The sequence below is a fragment of the Nyctibius grandis genome, chromosome 20, assembly GCF_013368605.1.
Source record: "Nyctibius grandis isolate bNycGra1 chromosome 20, bNycGra1.pri, whole genome shotgun sequence".
Classification (NCBI taxonomy): domain Eukaryota; kingdom Metazoa; phylum Chordata; class Aves; order Nyctibiiformes; family Nyctibiidae; genus Nyctibius; species Nyctibius grandis.
Window position 1 is genome coordinate 1,667,142 of NC_090677.1, and position 19,429 is coordinate 1,686,570.

Here is a 19,429-nt window from a genome sequence, read left to right on the forward strand (position 1 = left end):
AGCTTCAGAAGAACTGGATTTTCAGTGACTGGGGAAGCAGTGATGTTTCCATAAGAGTCAGTTAATTCACCTCAAAATACGAGATGCAGAATCAGCTGTACGAGAGTCTAGCAGCAACGGCAGCTCAACTAGACTAATTATCATCATGTAAGACATGGTAAGTCAGCAGCAAGGTTTAATGACCCTCCGTTGTCCCTGGTGGAGGAGATGCATGACATGGCCCAAAAGAGCACTGCAACGTTCCAGTAGTTTTACACCCTCGAGCCGAACTGCTAAGCTGCATGCATATCCTCTGAATCAGCACACACCAAAAAGAAACAATTCAATTTGCAGAACATTTTAGACCCTCACCACTACCTGAATCTAATTACTGCACAATTTTCTTAGCAGAAAATTCTATGGGGAAAAAAAAATGGTTCCATTCTCTAGTAATTTCACAGCCTGTTGTGTTTCTGAAGGACATGAAAGTATTTTAAGAAATGAAATAAAAAAGAATCCATTCTTTCTTTCAAGACTTTCAGAGCTACAAGCGTTGAAGACTAAATAACGTACGTAACTTTTGGCTCCTCCCACTGAAAATTCTAGCTCCCCAAAATAACTTAGTAATAATAATAAATGCATATTCTAGGTATGGGAAAACGTACGCAAATTTGGCAGCAACGCACAGATGAGAGCATTCAGCTCTGCTGGTCCACATCAATGCAAGTGTTTCATTTAACCCACGTACACTCTCTCGATTTTGCTCAACTCCAGCCAAATTCTGGCTGTGCTGAGCTTTGCCAAGGTTAATTGACAACTAAACTGCTGGATTTTCACCTCTACTTTCACAAATAGATAAGGACCGATTCCAGCCCCTCCTGTGCAGGTAGCGATAGCTTTGGGGGGGTGATGCACTTGGGCCCCAGCTGCCTGCTTCCAGGTGCCTTATTCATTTGTATTTATGTTATATAATGTACGTACAGCACAGGGAAGGTTATACGACTTCTGTGGCCTCTGGAGAGGCGTCGAGCTGCTGGCCCAACTCAAGAAAGCCTTACTAGTCAGCGAAGTCAGCCTGCTTTGTGCTGCAACGTACAATAAAAAAGCCAGAACTGGGGTTTATTTCAAGCCTAAGATCATTCCTTCTTTATAAAACAGCCTTTTGACAACGATTATTTCTACTTTTATATCACACAAGGCATGTGTCTAGCAGGAGGGAACACCGCTGAGCCAATTTACTCTGCATGTAACAACACTGAAATTATTTAGAAAACAACCCAGAGACAATGTCTTTACACCTACTTACCCTAATCCTATAAAAGTACATTGGACTGCACACCAGAAAGGGAATTTGCATTCTTACATATCGCTAAAGTTTCTTTTCTCCTTTTTGTGCTCCTCATGTACAATCCTGTCCTCCAAAAAACCTACACACACTCCAACTTTTTATTTCAGTATCATTTTTCCCAGTCGCAGAAGGAGCATTACGCTACGCTCACCCAAAGAGTAATACACCGAGACATCCTGACTTTCACCCAGAAGACGTATCTTCAGATTTCAGCACAAAAGGGCTTTTACTGCAATAGTAAGCAATTTCAGCACAAAGCAGGAGTTTACAGCTCTATCTGAGAGGCCATGCACTGCATTATAGTGCTTTATAGAACATGCATTAACAGAACAACGTCGGGTATTATTGAGAGGAGCGGGGAGCACGAGATCGCTGAACCAGCTGGCAGTAGAAGCAGCAAGTGGAAAAGCTGGAGTTGAATGAGCTTTGCCCTCTATTACCTAACTTAATAAAGGTGGACTAATGTTATTAATCATCCTGATTACAGCGGAGGGAGGCTAAGATCAGCTAAGAAATGGAATGGGCTCGGTTAAACACCGTATAAAGTGAGAACTACAGGACACGCGTTCCTCAAGCAAAGCCAAATGTAGGGTGGATATCAAATACGATGCAGCCAGTTGGTGGCAAATGTCCCTCTGATCTCATTATTTATTTATTTGCTAATTTTGCAATTTAATTTAGCATGAAACAATACAGTGCAAAGAAGTGAAAGGGAAAAAAGGCAGAGGGGAGGTGGACCGAAGGGCCGGGAGCAAAATGAACCCATGTAACAGCATCAGAGAGCGCTGAGGCAAAGAACAAGGCAGCTACAGCAGCACCTGTGACTAAAGAACATTTAATACTGGGGAGGAACGTAAGTGCTAGCTGTGAAGAACAAGTTCACTGCCACCACCCCAATGTGCAAGAAATCCAGTCACCTGTAATTAGCTTTAATTCAGTAATTATGTGGCCAAAATCACAGAGCAAGCAATGGAATTGTACTTCTCCTATGGGAAAACTAACGAGTCTGAGTGATTTATATACTGCAGCTACATCCAGCAGGAGAGACACGCTCATTTTCTACCAATTCATGGACTGAGGAGAAGAAAAAACACTGGTGCACTAAGGTTGAACGTTTTAGTAGAGTCAAGAGTGCTTTCAGGGGCACTGCATTCCCAAACAAGCACTTCTAAGGCGGCCCATCCGAGGGGTAGGTGTGTCTGGCTTTACTAAACGTACCAAGAATGCTGGAATGTCTTATAACATCTGATTTCATCGTGCACAGCTACATCTTGATAAATATGCTACATTTCAGAGGCCTTCACTCATCCTCCCAATTACTGAACGTACCAACATCCTTAAAAAAAAAGCAAGCAGGATTCAAAGAAATAAAATACAATGATCTACACAAGCGCCCCGTAAAGCACTCCCGTCAGCTGTCTCTTTTAAATGCCACCGACCAGCTTCTGCAACTGAGATTAGAAAACACCATTTGCTACATTGTCAACAGCAAAACGCAACTGAAGAGAAATCATCCCTGTTCTGAAACATTCCCCTAAAGAGAGGACTGTGCATTGCAGCTCCTATATAGAAAATATATTCTCTCATTTACCATGATTATACATAAATCTGTGTCTGATGCACAATGTACATGTGATTATGATACATAATTTCTAGCAGTGTATATTATGACATTTGTTTTAAGTGGACCACAGCTTCTATGCAGCAAAGCAGAGCAAACGCTCCTCTGAGAAACGCTGGCAGGCAACTTTATATATGCAAACTATTAAGTTAGCAGGCTGAACGTTTGTATTCCGAGACACTCAGTATATCTCTGAGGATCAGCACTTGATTTTATGTTTGGATTTTCTGGCAGAAAACTGCCTGGTCACTTCTACATTGCTTTACAGGTTTGAGTGTGGCTGTTGTTTACCTGTGGAACTGCTCCATTATTTTACAAGCATTAAGGTATTAAAGGATCACAGCCTATACAGGCCAAAACACACAAAGAAAATTTCCCTGGAATTATCACACGTGTTATTTCCAGTAATTTTGTCTTGAAAAGTAGGGAATAACCTCTATTAAGACACACACGATATATATGAACATCCAGAAGACAGATAAAGTTGCTACTCAAGAACATCTGCACTTGGATTCCACTTCCAGAGGCGGGTCTGGCCAGGAGGCTGCATGCACCTAAATTCCTCAGCCCAGGAGAGTGAAAAATGCTGGAGCAATGCAGAGAGAAGGCAGGCTCAAAAGCCCACGACATACAACTAGTCAAAATATTAAAAAAGAGAATCACCACCAAGACCATGCTGAAAATACAGGAGACTACAGAAACTTCTTGATGTGGGCAGTCAAAATTTCAGTGTTTAAATATTTATACTTCTTACAGACTTTATTATTAAATAATAAAGCAATTATCTATTGTTGTATCTACGCACATTTATTAGCAGTATGAGGTGACTCCATCAGACCCTCTTTTCCAATGAAAGATTCCCACACCTCCACTAAGATTTTCTTTATATGGATATATAGTGATAGGACTAGATACCAACTAGCGATAGGACAAGAGGACACAGCCTCAAGCTTCGCCAGGGGAGAGGTTCAGGTTGGACATTAGGAAGCATTTCTTCTCAGCAAGGGTCATTAGCCATTGGAAGGGGCTGCCCAGGGAGGTGGTGGAGTCACTATCTCTGGAGGTGTTTAAGAAAAGATTGGACATGGCACTTAGTGCCCTGGTCTAGTTGCCATGGTGGTGTCAGGGCAATGGTTGGACTCAGTGATCCCAGAGGGCTCTTCCAACCTGATTGATTGATTGATTCTGTGGATGGAAAAGAAATTCCATTCTTTCCAGGCTCACTTTTCACTACAGGGAAGAAAGATGAACATGGGAGCCCTCATATGATTTTTGAAATTGAGGAGACAATCCTCACATCATTCTTGAACAACTTCAGAGCAGTCCAAGTGCAGCTAAATGTGTCTTCTTCACCCACCGGATCAAAGCACACACAAGGCAGAAAACATTAATGTTCAAAATGATGCCCGAATGGTTTTGGCTAGCTCTAGTTCAGGAAAAAAGACAGCTCCCTGAGCAATATTATCTCGGTCTTGTAGGGTTTAAAGCAGCCTTTACAAGAGGAATGTCTGTGGAGTATTTCATCACAGCGTCATTTTGAGCCACTCCATTATTCCATTTCACAGAAAATGATTTGCCATCTATAGAAGCGTGTACAGAGGAATTCAATTCACAAGGCATTTTATTACCTATGGGATGAGAGAAACACAGGTCTCTCTTGATAACGTTGCATATCTCATCTTAGCTAGAGGTTTAAGTTGCAGTCACGTGAAAACCAAAAACTGAATGCTCTGAGCATGAAGTTGGCTATTTTATTCTAGTTGAAATGCTGTTCCTTGCCCAACAAGTAAGCACTCACAAACATTGCCATATTTAAAGAACACTCTGTCGTCTGCCTTCACCAAGTTTTCTGAAGGAGAGGAACACGCACTGAATTTTCCACTAAGCTTCACTCCATTTTCTCTGTCATCTTCAGCAGCAGACATAAATGGACCTATCTGAACAGACATGATTAAAGTGAGCGAGAGAAATGGCAAAGCTGACATTGATGTGCAGCCCAGAGGACATGAAAAGCTTGTTGATGGAATTAAAGCAGTTGGGAGGAAAACCGAGGTGCTTCCTGAATGACTGCAAAGGAGCACGACACCATCAGCGACGTCAGCTGAAGACATACCCGTTGTATCCCTCAAAAAGCCCAAACTCACAAGCCAAATAGATTGTGATGTTTCAAATCTTCTCGTCTATGATTTGCTTCCTTTATGTGGTCCATTAACCAACACACAGCTCAGGGTTACGCTGAGTCAGCCCTTCCAGTGGGGAAGAACTGAATTATGTATTTCTTCATACCTTGTATCCACTCTCTAGTGAAAATTACAGGCAGCCAGGGAGAATCTGCCACAACTTGTTCTCCAGAGGTGTTTTAATCACTATTTATTTTATTGTGAAAAATAACTACAATTTCAGAAATGACCCAACTTCCTTAACATTGCCCATCACCAAGTATTGTAATTGGTAGTTAAATGTTATATTTTCAGAGATTAATATTTACCATCACTCCAGTGCCAAAATGAGAGGAGAAAGAGCTGAATAACCTCTGTAGTGGCTAATTTAGGAAATGATCTAGTCTTTTTATCTGTAAATGAATTATACAAAGTGTTCTAATTTTATAAATTAATGCTTTATTTGAAATGACTCAGAAACCTCTTTGGGCAAAAGCACTTTAGCCTGAGAAGGTCTCCAAATTATTTTCTTTCCCTTTGCCTGTGGTTATATCTTCCATACAGCACATGAAAATTCACAAATCCCTGTTATTTTGTTTTCATGTCCTCCATGAATTACTAAGCCTTTATAAAACCAGGGAGAGAGCAATCCTTTAAACTTCAGGAGGAAAATCCACGACATTTGAAGACAGCAATGAAATAAATACATTTCTATGTGAAACAGACAAGTACACCTGCAAAATCCTGAGACTTTTGCTTTCTGCAAATATTTTCAGTAAAGAAGGTGACAATTTTAAAACAAGCTAATGCAGTCTCCTCTGGCAAAGGTCACCCTTAAACACTTACCCTTAGAAGGGAAATTCTTACGCTACACTCACTTGCTGGCCTCACGGTGCTCATGAAGGTAAAGACTTCCCAAGCTAATTTTGAGAACACAAAACCTGGCCACGGTTTTTTATTTTTGTACTCATTCAAGCTTCATTCACTGGGAAATATTTACACGTCTGTTAGAGACTTCCACGCACAAGGGCCAGAACAGCATGAAACAAGTTTTAAAAGACTCCAACCTGGCAGAAAAGAGTTTTTTGGAGAACAGAGACTGAGGAACGTGGCTCTGGGCTGTTTTCCAAGACTGGGGCAGGATATGCCAGCTATTCCTCTGGGCCCTGGAGGAGAGGAGGGATGTATGGTTACAGCACAATTTATTGCTGGGGCACTGAACACCGCTGAGACCTGCTGGGAGCTGCAAACAAGCTGCTCCAGTGTTTGCAAGAGGAGACTTTTGCAGGGATGGTGAAAGGGCGAGACGCTATCTGCTCTTGCTGTTCCTGCCACGCCACCCGCTGCAGCATTCACGCTCTCAAGTCCCACGACACGTGTCATGCAGTTGACACTCTTCATTCAAGCGAGGCTTGTTCCACTGTTTTCAAACCACCTTCTGCAAGAGCTGTCTGTATTTTGCTGGTGGCTCCTTTGGCTCAAGGACAGTCCAAAACTGGGAGGATCTCAAACACAGCCTAAGTCAAATTTAGCATGAGATCTATGCTACGTCATGTAGAAGCACATGGTACAGAACATGTGTTCATCTTCTCCACTCCAGAAAACAGACACCCAGGAAGGCTACAAAATTACTGTGTGAAGAAAAAATTGTACAGCGCAGCATGCTAAGGTGAACTTGAAGGTTTAGCAAAGCAGAAGCAAACTTTTCCTGTTACTGTCACTAAAAGATATATTGTTCTTTGTCTCTCCAGCCAACACCAACACCCAACACTCTTGGAAAGCTGGATCTTAAGTGTTAAGCGAGCAGACTCCTTTATTATCCTTAGCTCTAGGAAATGGAGTCCCTGTGAATATAGACTATTGCCTGAACAACTTAATTAGTGTTTCTGACATTAGAATCTATCAGAGCTAAAACCAGAGAGAGTACAGGGGAACGTGTGCTAAATCTCCAGAAGCAAATCTGTTGATATTTTTTCCTAGCCCAATGAAGACATGAGCCATTTAGAGACAACACACTACTTTTTCAGTGAGTGTTTCTATCATCAGCCCTAAGGTATTGCAATTCATGTGGAGAAGTAAAGGTATGACCACAGTGAGGATGGAACAGACCTGTTGAGATCTGAGAAATGCCATCCATCACTGATTAAAGTGACAGAAGAGTACAAAGATTGTTTTTAAACTACTTCCTACAGTATTTTCTTTCCTATGTTGTCTAATTCATGGTTATATGCCTAATGACACAAAGTATAGAAAATCATCCTTGTCTTAAAAAAGAAGCTAAAAGTAAAAACCTGACTCCTGGAAGCTGATGATGTTGTGGTGTATGAGCACTACTAAAACATATTTTACCTAAAGGATTTTAGCTGGCTTCCAGTATGATAAAATACTGCATTTTTATTGCAAAACGTTAATGTTTCAGTTTACCCGTCCCCCCATCACAACGTTTTATACCTGCTAGGCCTGAATAATGACACCCTGTTACCCATTTTTTGCAATTAAAATCTTCTGTAACGATGTTAGTGGTATTAACTGTCCCAGTATAGAATTCCTAAATTCTGCTTTCCCTTACAGCTCCGTCACCCAAATAAAATCACAGTGAAGCAATACAGCTCACTGAGACGCACTGCTTCAACCTTTTGGAGTTGTGCTTTATTCATTTTACAGCCTGGATTTTGACAGATGCAGGTTCTGGGCTCAGTGTTTGGAGGCTCCACTATGGTCTGTGTTAGGGGCAGCTCTGAACCTAGTTTCAGCCTGCAAAGTGGGCAAACGTGCCTGCAAAGAAGTGCTGTACCTCTGCCTTCTCCAGACGAGGGGGAAAATGGATTTGGGGGGGCAGTGCTGGCACTCAGCCAGTTGTGCTCCCCATCAAAACACCCTCTTGCTCATTTGCAAGTCTTTTGGCAAAAAAGGAGACTATAAAGGGAGCACTCCTTGCTGAATCTAAACACAAAAGCAGTGAATTGTCTGATATTTGTAGAGTAAATAAATTCATTACCCTATGAGTTGATCTTTGTTTTGTTCCACAAGGGTGGGAGGCACATTAGAGACGATGACTTGCATATCCAACTGATTGACCACAGAGACCTGGAAACAAAAGAGTGAAATTCAATTGGCACTGCTGTGCATAACATCCTCCCCATGCAAAAAAGAAAGGAATAATTGCCTTCCTGCCTTCATCGCCATGCCCTGATGTACGGATTGCTCATTTTAATTCCAAATAAGAGAGCTGGGAAATCTTGCTTTGCTTGGCAGCCAAACCCAATAAACAGCAGGCAAAGATTTAACTAGAACTGTAATTGCAGGACTGCATCAGAATTATAAATTTTTAACGGAGGGACTACGAAACCTGTTCTTCATAGTTTAAACTTTACTTACAGAATCATGGATCTCCCACGTGCCATATTCAAAATCACTTACGAGCATTTTGGTATTTTTGATGACTTGCCAGGAAGATCCAACCTTGGAAATACACAGTTTGCACCAACGTAAATGGAAATACCAGATTAATTCAACTACATCATTGATACTTTGTTAGAAAATCACACAGGAAATTTTTCATCTATTTTGAAGTAATCAGCGTAATTTATTTTAATTTCCACATTTTTTTTTAACTTCTCCCTCTATATGCCATGAAACTGTGCATAACCATGTGCATTTTAAATTGCACTTTTATTTAAAAGGTGAGGAAAAATGCCTCTTTAATACACTCAATACTCGTGTGCTTTGCTTAAAAAAAAAAAATAAATCTCCAGGATTTCATGAAAGAACCGACTGACCTCAGAACAAATCTCTCACATTTGCATTTTCTACTACACGAGCAACGTAACTCTCCTGTTTCTCAGCCACAGGCTGGATGGTCAGCGTGCACAGGGGACTGCACACGTGCATCAGATTCAGCAGACTTGGCAAACTCTGCTTCACGTCTCCTGATCTAGTCTCCTCAAGCTATTTTTATCCCGAGAAAAGGCTGCCTTCCAGTAAAACCATTGCATGCTTCTTCCTTCCTTTGAAATATTTTTGATTTCGTAACAGCTCTCTCTCCTAGCACAGCCAACCTCCCCTTAGGTTGGGAAAGGACCAGTGACTTCCCATACTGGTGGAGAAAATAAAACATCTCGTCAAACTCGGCTCATGTCCATACAGGCACGACAGCAAACACTCTACTCCAAACCTCTACTCCCTATAGAGGATTCTGGAGGTGAATTTGGAAAAGTAGGACAATGTTAAACCCGATAAATTTAAAAATCAGAGTTCGGCGATTCAATTCTCAAAGAGAAAAACAACCCCTGATTTTCAAAAGAGAAGCCTGAGCCCTGAAAGCACTTCAGCAGACAAGCCATAATACACTTCCACATCAAACACCGATTCACCAGCTTTGAAGCTTAATTCAACTTTAAATATTTAAATGTTCTTGAAATGTCAGCGGATGCACTGATCAGCATGCACAGACTCGTGTGTAATAAAACCAGAATGATAATGAACTCAAAATAAATTTTAGACTAAGATGACTGAAAGGAACTCTAAAGCAATGAACAGTTTAATAGAATTAACCACAACAGCCAATTCAAGCCACCACTGTGCACCTATGTACTGAGTGCTGTATAAATGCAACGCTGAAAAAAGGCAATGGATCTTTTGACATTCAAGGGATCACAATTATAACTACTTGTTCATATACAAAAATAAGAATAAACACACATTCATGAGAAGCTGTAGTAAAACAAGGGTGTTGAACAAAAATCAAGAAGTGAAGGTTTCCATAGTAACATTAACTTGCTTACTATCCACATTTATAAAGGCTTTCATTTTTCAATTATTAAAAATAGCATTAAGTTGAGGAACTAAGTCTAATTTAACTACGATGTAAGAAAAGCTGCGGGGAGAAACTGTTCCCTTCCGCGCGAGGAGAGATGGAAACATGCTGGGAGCAGAGGTGGCAGGTGTGGGACAGCACAGGCTCCTCCTGAGGCACCACCATCGCTGCTCTCTGGAAGCAGAGGCAGGGAAAGCACACAACCGTTGATAACCACTACCCTGCAAGCGATATCCCTTTGATCCCCTGCTTCACTCACTAGGCACTTTCCAATTTTTAAATCAAGCAAGGCAGAGCCCAGAAACAGTCTCGATCATTACATGGCACTAATGGTTTCCTGGGAGTAGCTTATGCCGAGACCTGAACGAGGAAGGGGCCATGGGACCCCCTCAAAGCCCAACAAACATTTGATTAAAGATGGTGTCATGGTGAATATTCACTATCCACACTGACTTAGTACCTGTAAGTGCTTACTTACAGCAAACTTATTTTAAAATGTCATTTCTTATTTCTTTCGTCTCACAGAAGCTAAAAAGGGAAATGCCATCACATGGAACTGAACTGTAGATCCACAGATGTCTGAAGTGAGCCATCCTGCCAGTCCCAGCCAGCAGGAACAGACTGGTACCCTTCACATGGACCGTCTCCTACAGCATGAAGACATTTTACCAGTGGGTTTGGCAGCTGATGTGGCTCACAGAGCTGTGCCAGGGCTCTCGAAGTGTCCTGGCCCCAGTTCTGGAGGATACCTTGCTCTGCTCAGGTCGTTCGCAGTACTGTCCCTCTGATGTTGCCCTACCTCTTCTCCCCAGACCTCCTCCCAGGGCAATCCTATCTTCTTCCCCCACATCTTACTCTTTTGCACGTGAGTAATTAAATTCATTTCCCTTATCTATGTGCACTCCTTGAGCTTGTACTGAAAGGAATTAACACCTCCCAGTCTGAGCACCTGCCACCACAGTGACAGCAGAATAATGTCTGTTTGAATCATGAAGGCCAGGAACAGCTTAGTCTAGTTAGAAAGGATCTTCCCGTATGGATCATGCTCAGTGCAACCCCAAACCTTCACAGCGGGATGGTGTCAGTCCATAATTGTATCTACAGCTAATCTAAGCTTTCAGGCCTTGCTCAAAACCACTGTACCCGTGTGCCCATCACTCACTCAGACAACCTAAAGATACCTCTATAAATTAATGAGACTTACTTCGCTTTCTAATTTTAATGTCGATACCTTCTGGCTATATTTTAATATACTATTACTGCATAAATTGCCTGAGAATGCCCTATCATTTTGGGAGGTCAAGCATGAGGACATCATACATTATGTTTATTTGCTGAACTCCTGCATAACTCAATATACCAAGTACTATGGCTGTCATCTGTATCATTTGACAGTGTTCCCATGAACTAGATAACGCACTTCATCCTTGCGACATTATGCTAATATTAATCCAATCCATCACGTTATATAGGCTTTAAAGAAATGTAGCTTTGATGGTTTCTGTGACTGGACTAAGTCAACGTCCTTTACTCAGCACAAAAACATGAGCTTGAGGGCTAAAGCTGGTGCCCTTTTTCAAAATGTTGCTTTCCTGAAAACTTAAAGTACAGTCTCAGCCCAAAATTATTCCAGACCTGAGCAGCTAAGACCTTGGCTTTCCCCAGTAAGCCAAATTACTTCCAGCTTTCAGAGGCTGTTTGCTCAGATATTTGCCAGATACACCAGTTCTAACTCCGACCCAGAAGCTACGTACTGGTGTCAGCACAGAGTACAGCCCAAGTTAGCCAGCTTTCAGCTTGGCTTATTTAACTGGGGGTTAACACCACGCTAACCCTGCTCCACAGCTTCGACAGGGGAGCTGGCTGCCCCTTGCTGGCTTAGAGAACAGGTGGAGATGGTCTGTAACTGCTTGTGTCCTACCACGCAGATGTGACCGACTTTATATTTGTAACGCACAAACCCAGCACTTTTTTGGCTGCCATCTGGGTCCAGAAGACCCAGAACATAACTCAGGTCCGTGTTTACTGCAAACAATTAGAATGTAAATTGAACCATTAACAATGGCTCGTTGAGCAAATAAAATACTGAACATCATGTCTAGTGTGGTAACCGAGATCAGTGTCTCTGCAATGAAACATGAACACGTTTCGGACGGTCATAAAACCTTTTGGTTTAAAAAAAAAAAAGCACTTTGAAGATTAAGTGTACACAGTTTATGGCCTTCCTATAGGTCTGCCTGGAATTAAACTTTATGTAGAGTCTGAATTTCCTCAGGAATTATTCCAGAAAGATAATGCCCGGCTCATACTTACAAGTACTTCTGCTTTGCTGCTCAGTCCTTTGCCATAATTGTCAGTTGCAATGACCTGAAACTTGAAATAGGATCTTCTCATATTTTTGAACAGCATAGCAGTTTTTATTAGCCCTGTGTAAGCTTCAATCACAAAACCTTCTTTACCATCCTTGATTGGAGGAATGATGAGTCTGTATTGCATGGCACTGTAATTCCCAGTGTCTTTATCATCAGCCTGATAGGAAAAAGAAAAGAAGCAGAGGCAAATAAAGTAAATATGCATGCAAAGAATCATTAACCTTGTCCTTTAAATAAAGTTGCATATTGGGTCCAGCAAATTTCTTCCACTCTCACGTTTAAAACATTAGATCCCAGAGAGCAGCTATCGCTATTACTTTAAATGGTTCATTTAACTTTGCCGCATACAGTTTTGCTTTTCCAGCAATTTCTTTCTCCTGTGTTGGCACTAAACTGCTCCAAAAGAAAAAAAAAAGAAGAAAAATCGAAATGGACTTTTCAAGTCTGCAACAAACTGAACAGGTAAGAACAGTTTAATTCTGAGAAACCTCCAGTGCCAAATTCTTGTTGCCAAATATTAAATATAAAAGAAAAAATCTCCCAGCAATGCATTCACAAACTTACACAACAAGAATGTCCTCTCTCTTCTTAGAGACATTCTGCACCCTCATTGATTGAGCATGTGTTTTTGGAGTAATTTTATCCTTTTTTATTTAAAAAAGGGTTGAGTGGCATTCCTGCAATGCTGCACCCTGGACCTGATGCACAGAGCCAGCGTAGGACACAGAGGTGCCCTGACGTTCTCCCATTGCTGAACTGCTGCAGAACTAGGACATTATTTCACCTACCTTGTGCCCAACAACCCTGCGTAGCCCTGTTGTGGCCTCTCCAGACCTACTCCTTGGCACAAATCATGCTCCTGTTCAAATGGCAGTACCCATATTCAGATGGGAGGGTTTTTGAGGACCCTTACAATGCTTTCACCTGCTCCATCCAGGAAGGGGTCAGCGAGATGGTAGCTAATTACTGCCTCTACATTTGCCCACTCATTAGGCTCGGGCACTGCCTCAGCATCTGGGACCCTTCAGCACCTATTAGCAGGCTTTTATCAAAATGCTGGCACGACTTCTTAAGCCTGTGGCTTCAGCTAATGTTGGAGAAAAAACACCTTTAACTGCAAAAAGGTGCAGGTCTTTGTGTAAAATCCATACTTCACCATGATTTAAAACCAAAACTGATAATCACAATCTAGTCAGGGTTTATGGCAGTATGAAGAGTTGTTTACCATGATACACCACTGCTGTCTAAAAAGGCATTATCTGTGCCAGGTCATTAAGCCTTCAATAGATGGCTGTTAATCATCATTAATTCTTTCCTCACCATCAGTGAACAAGATCTAGAAGGTGAAAACTTTGACTAACTCCTGGTTTGTCTTCATTTTCTGATAATTTTCAGGAATACCAGTGAGGAGCTACAACAAGCGAGTCTATGCAGCACTGTGATCACATTGTGCACCATCAAGAGATACCTGTGGCAGATGAATGATCCAGGTACTCCAAACTGTCTGTGCTTTCCATGCTCCTCCGACCAGATCAGACCAGATGGAACAGATATAACCATACAGCGCTCAAGCGATAATATCTGGGCTGGTTTAGCTAGAGGTAGCAACGTGTTTCACCAATGTGCTGCAGAGCTGCCAAGAAGATGAGCCCCTTTGATGACACTGGCTGCCTCTCGGAGACAGAACTGTTTAAAATGGTTCTTGCATCCTTTGTAAATGGTTTGTTTGCCTCTAAATTGACAAAGCTTCATCTGCCTTGGCTACAAAAAGCATAAATTGAAAATGTGTTAAAGTGCGTTTGTCCTCTAGTTCTACAGGTTTTTTTAAGGCTTTTAAAAATCAGGATTACTACCCCTTGGGTGATCTCAAACCCCTTTATTAGCATTTTTTGGAAAGATGGGGAAGGTTAAAAGCTTTCTGAAATTTACCCCTTTCTGCCAGTCAAGAGGTAAAGATATCGGTGAGCTTTTCCAGAGCACTCCTGCCATCCAGCTGGCACGGGTAACTACAACCCCAAGACATCACGGAGCCAGCAGACAGGAGCTTGACAGGTGGATTTTCAGGCCTCGGCTCAGTTTTGGCTTTCCTTTTGACAAGGAAATTGCTAAAGGAACAAATCAATGTGAAGGCATGTGGCACGAGGAGGCGAGGAAGTGGCTGTACCTGTAAATCAGGTTGATATGCAAGTGCGAACAGTCATCAGTATTTGAGAGCTAAATGTCAGTGCTCAGCACCGAGCCCAAGTCAGCCCTTTTAAGAAGAGCATAAATTGCACAACAGGTCACCTTCACTCCTCCAGCAACCGCACCAACTTCAGGGACCTTATTGGACTCTTACTCCCACCACGGTTTCATCTCATGCATTCTCAGACTAGCACATTGTGGGGGGCTGACCTTTGCCAGCTGCCCGAGGTCCACCCAGCCGCTCCCTCCTCAACAGGACGGGTGAGAAAATAAGATAAAAAAGCTCACAGGTTGAGACGGGGACCTTACTTATCAATCACCGTCATGGGCAAAACAGACTCAACTTGATGAAAATTAATTTGCTGCCATATAAAATAGATTTGGATGGTAAGAAACAAAGACAAAAATTAAAACACCACCTCAGCTGTGCCTGGCCATGGGGCTGTTGGAACCATTTGTGCCCGGCCCAGCATCGGCCTCTCTTCACACAGACCCCTCAGCCCCCGCCTGGGCACGGGCACCCTGTGCCCATCTAAAAATCAAATATTTCACTTCAAGCACCCATTCTTAACCAAATGCAAAGAAAATCTTAAAATTACAACTACAAGATTCCACGTGTTTACTATTACTACTAAAATTACTCTTACTAAAGAAGCATTTAAAGCCACGATAACAGAAATAAAACATCCTTGAAAAGATGCGAACTGTAGGTTACAGAGGCATTTAAAGTAGCTTCTCGTGGTGCTTTTTGGATCCATTTCACCTGTGTGTTCTAGGAGAGCTTTACATCCTCCACGTACTCAAAAGAGAGGTCAGGAAGCCTCTGCCTGTAGTAGCAGGGGATCACATTTATTACCATCCCATCCACAGAATCACAGAATCAACCAGGTTGGAAGAGCCCTCTGGGATCATCGAGTCCAACCAATGCCCTGACACCACCATGGCAACTAGACCATGGCACTAAGTGCCATGTCCAGGCTTTTCTTAAACACATCCAGAGATGGTGACTCCACCAACTCCCTGGGCAGCCCCTTCCAATGGCTAATGACCCTTGCTGAGAAGAAATGCTTCCTAATGTCCAACCTGAACCTCCCCTGGCCAAGCTTGAGGCTGTGTCCTCTTGTCCTATCACTAGTTGCCCGGGAGAAGAGGCCGACTCCCACTCCACTACAACCTCCCTTCAGGTAGTTGTAGACTGCACTAAGGTCACCTCTGAGCCTCCTCTCCTCCAGGCTAAACAACCCCAGCTCCCTCAGCCGTTCCTCGGAGGTCAGACCCTTCACCAGCTTAGTCGCCCTCCTCTGGACTCGCTCCAACACCTCAACATCTTTCTTGAAGTGCGGGGCCCAGAACTGGACACAGGATTCAAGGTGCGGCCTCACCAGTGCCGAGTACAGAGGGACGATCCCTTCCCCAGACCGGCTGGCTACACTATTCCTAATAGAGGCCAGGATGCCATTGGCCTTCTTGGCCACCTGGGCACACTGCTGGCTCATGTTTAGCCGGCTGTCGATCAGCATCCCCAGGGCTCTTTCCGCCAGGCCGCTTTCTAACCACTCTTCCCCCAGCCTGTAGGGGGTTGTTGTGGCCCAAGTGTCAGACCCGGCACTTGTTCTTGTTGAACCTCATGCAGTTGGTCTCGGCCCATCTATCCAACCTGTCCAGATCCCTCTGTAGGGCCTTCCTACCCTCCAGCAGATCGACACTCCCACCCAGCTTGGTGTCATCTGCAAATTTACTGAGGGTGCACTCAATCCCTATGTCTAGATCATCTGTAAAGATATTGAACAGCACCGGCCCCAGAACTGAGCCCTGGGGAACACCGCTAGTGACCGGCCGCCAGTTGGACTTTGCCCCATTCACCACCACTCTCTGGGCTCGGCCATCCAGCCAGTTTTTAACCCGTTGAAGAGTCCACCCATCCAAGCCCCGGCAGCCAGTTTGTCCAGGAGGATGCTGTGGGAGACAGTGTCGAATGCCTTACTGAAGTCTAGATAGATACATCCACAGCCCTGCCCTCATCTACTACCAGATGACTCTACTACCTCATCTACTATCCAGAAGACTACCTACGCACTGCTCGAGAGACAAGAAGGAAACCTCTTCGGAAATGATTTCATGGTGACGCAGAGCGGCTGACTTCTAAAAACAATCCCTTCTTTGCCTCACACCTAACAAATCACTGTGTGCACCCATCTAAGACCAGGCAAATACAGGTTGTACAACATAGCTCAGTCTGGCAAAACCCCACTGGCTTATCCACGCTCAACTGGGCATGTTGGTAACGGAGCTGGGGGGAAGAAGAAAAGTAATTCCTGTAACCCTCCGTGGCACGTTGTTTTGGCGCCCAGGTAGCAGAGCACTATCTGATCTGGCTCCTTTGGGGTCCTTACCAGAGCGAGGCAGGATTTACAGCGAGTGCCCAGCTAACTCTCAAAGGCTCTGCGGAGGTGCCCTGCGAGATGAGCACTACGCCCTTTCAATAAAAAGCCAATTTCTCTGTTAAAATGGATTTATTACACTGGTTCAGCTGGGCCATAAGCCTATCATTTTTTTTTAATATTAGCAAATTGTATCTCAATAGAAAGATACAACTTTTAATAGCAGCTTGTTTCAATAACAACAGAAATCAATTTCACCTTCAGTATTTCACGCTTGTACACGTGTGCAACTAAGGACAAACAAAATTTGGATCCAAATTAGGGTAACGATATTGCAGGCACAGACATTAACTAAAGTCAGCCTTTCTGAGTAGACATCACACTAGTGTCATTGCTTAGAAGTAACAGTCTGATAAGTCTCGCAGCTGAGTTTAATGTATGAAACTCCAGTGAAAGAGGCATTTTGAAATGTTAAGCATGGAGACTCGAAAATCCTGCAGTTCAGATGCCCAAGGCCGGCAGACAGGCTACGAGTTAAATTTTCAGAAGTTCTGAGAACTCAGTGGCACTCCAGAGAAATCAACGGCCTCAGTATCATTCCAGTTCAGGCTATTTCCATCCCCGAAACCATCTCCACACAGATGAGCAAAGCCAGGTGCAAAACAGCCCGAGGAACTTGGAAAAATCATCGGATTCCAATTCCAAATATTTTAACTGTGTTGTTTCCATTTCCCCCCTTCTCATCACGGTTTATACTTCAATCAAACCTAATGACGCTCACTTTGCAGGACCACCAGAGAGAGCTTGTGAGCTGCTGACATTAACGTAGCCACTTCTTTAATACAGAGGAAGGATGTTTGCTATTCTTGTAATTTGTCCTGAAGGTAAATATTTTTGACACTTCATTAGGAAGAGATATACAACATCTGGAGGGTTGAGTTATGGCTGTCGAAGAAGAGAAAGCGCTATACTTCATAATACAGCAGTGTACCACAGAACCACAGAATCACAGAATGTTGGGGGTTGGAAGGGACCTCGAAAGATCATCTAGTCCAATCCCCTGCCAGAGCAGGATTACCTAGATCATGTCACACAGGAACGCGTCCAGGCGGGTTTTGAATGTCTCCAGAGAAGGAGACTCCACACCCTCTCTGGGCAGCCTGTGCCAGTGTTCAGTCACCCTTACAGTAAAGAAGTTTTTCCTCATATTTAAGTGGAACCTCCTGTGTTCCAGCTTGCACCCATTGCCCCTTGTCCTGTCAAGGGATGTCACTGAGAAGAGCCTGGCTCCATCCTCATGACACTTGCCCTTTACATATTTATAAACATTAATGAGGTCACCCCTCAGTCTCCTCTTCTCCAAGCTAAAGAGACCAAGCTCCCTCAGCCTCTCCTCAGAAGGGAGATGTTCCACCCCTTTAATCATCTTCATGGCTCTGCGCTGGACTCTCTCTAGCAGTTCCCTGTCCTTCTTGAACTGAGGGGCCCAGAACTGAACACAACATTCCAGATGCGGCCTCACCAGGGCAGAGTAGAGGGGGAGGAGAACCTCTCTTGACCTGCTAACCACACCCCTTCTAATACACCCCAGGATGCCATTGGCCTTCTTGGCCACAAGGGCACATTGCTGGCTCATGGCCATCCTGCTGTCCACTAGGATCCCCAGGTCCTTTTCCCCTACGCTGCTCTCCAACAGGTCTGTCCCCAACTTGTACTGGTACATGGGGTTGTTCTTGCCCAGATGCAGGACTCTACACTTGCCCTTGTTATATTTCATTAAATTTCTCCCCGCCCAACTCTCCAGCCTGTCCAGGTCTCTCTGAATGGCTGCGCAGCCTTCCGTTGTGTCAGCCACTCCTCCCAGTTTGGTGTCATCAGCGAACTTGCTGACAGTGCACTCTATTCCCTCATCCAAGTCATTAATGAATATATTGAATAGAACTGGTCCCAGTACCGACCCTTGAGGGACTCCACTAGACACAGGCCTCCAACTGGACTCTGCCCCATTGACCACCACTCTCTTGCTTCTTTCCTTCAGCCAGTTCACAATCCACCTCACTACCCAAGTCTTCCTTTCGTTATGGGCAAGAAATACAGATGTCTCCTAAATTCTGCTCTGGTTGAGTACTGATAAATATGTATGATTTTAGGCATCACCAGGCCAAATTCAACCCTCCTGTAACCGAATGTAAGTGTGCCCACACAAATGGAGTTGCATTGGCATCATCGTGTGCTGCCTCCAGCCCTTACCCATCCTCTCCCACGGTGGAAGAGGTGCAACTGCTGGGGTGCTCCCTAAGCCCACCACAAAAGCCCGTGACACCAGCCGGGTATCAGCTGAAATATGCTGCTCTAGACCCCAACATTGAGGGTATTGACCACAAAGTCATTAACGTTAGCTTTAACGACTTTATTGGCAGCTATCTCTCTTGGAGCAAAAAGACCAATAAGCCCGGTGCTCTCGGTGACTACATCTCCTACACGCAGACTGCCAGCACAACCTGCAGCAAGTCATTAGGAACGTTTAAATTCCTGGCACTGCAGAGGCAGCAGAGACAGGGACGCTGTC

The 19,429-nt window shown here is 43.6% G+C and overlaps 1 protein-coding gene across 4 annotated transcripts in view; it reads right to left on the bottom strand.

Annotated features, from left to right (window-relative positions):
* Positions 1-19,429, bottom strand: part of PCDH15 (protocadherin related 15) — a 358,337-nt gene that overhangs the window by 35,138 nt on the left and 303,770 nt on the right. For all 4 annotated transcript variants that reach the window (XM_068416522.1, XM_068416519.1, XM_068416520.1 and 1 more), the window contains 2 exons: positions 12,237-12,452; positions 8,106-8,194 (listed from right to left, as the gene is read on the bottom strand). In XM_068416522.1, the coding sequence (XP_068272623.1) occupies positions 8,106-8,194; positions 12,237-12,452 (305 nt within the window). The remainder of the gene's footprint in view (positions 1-8,105; positions 8,195-12,236; positions 12,453-19,429) is intronic.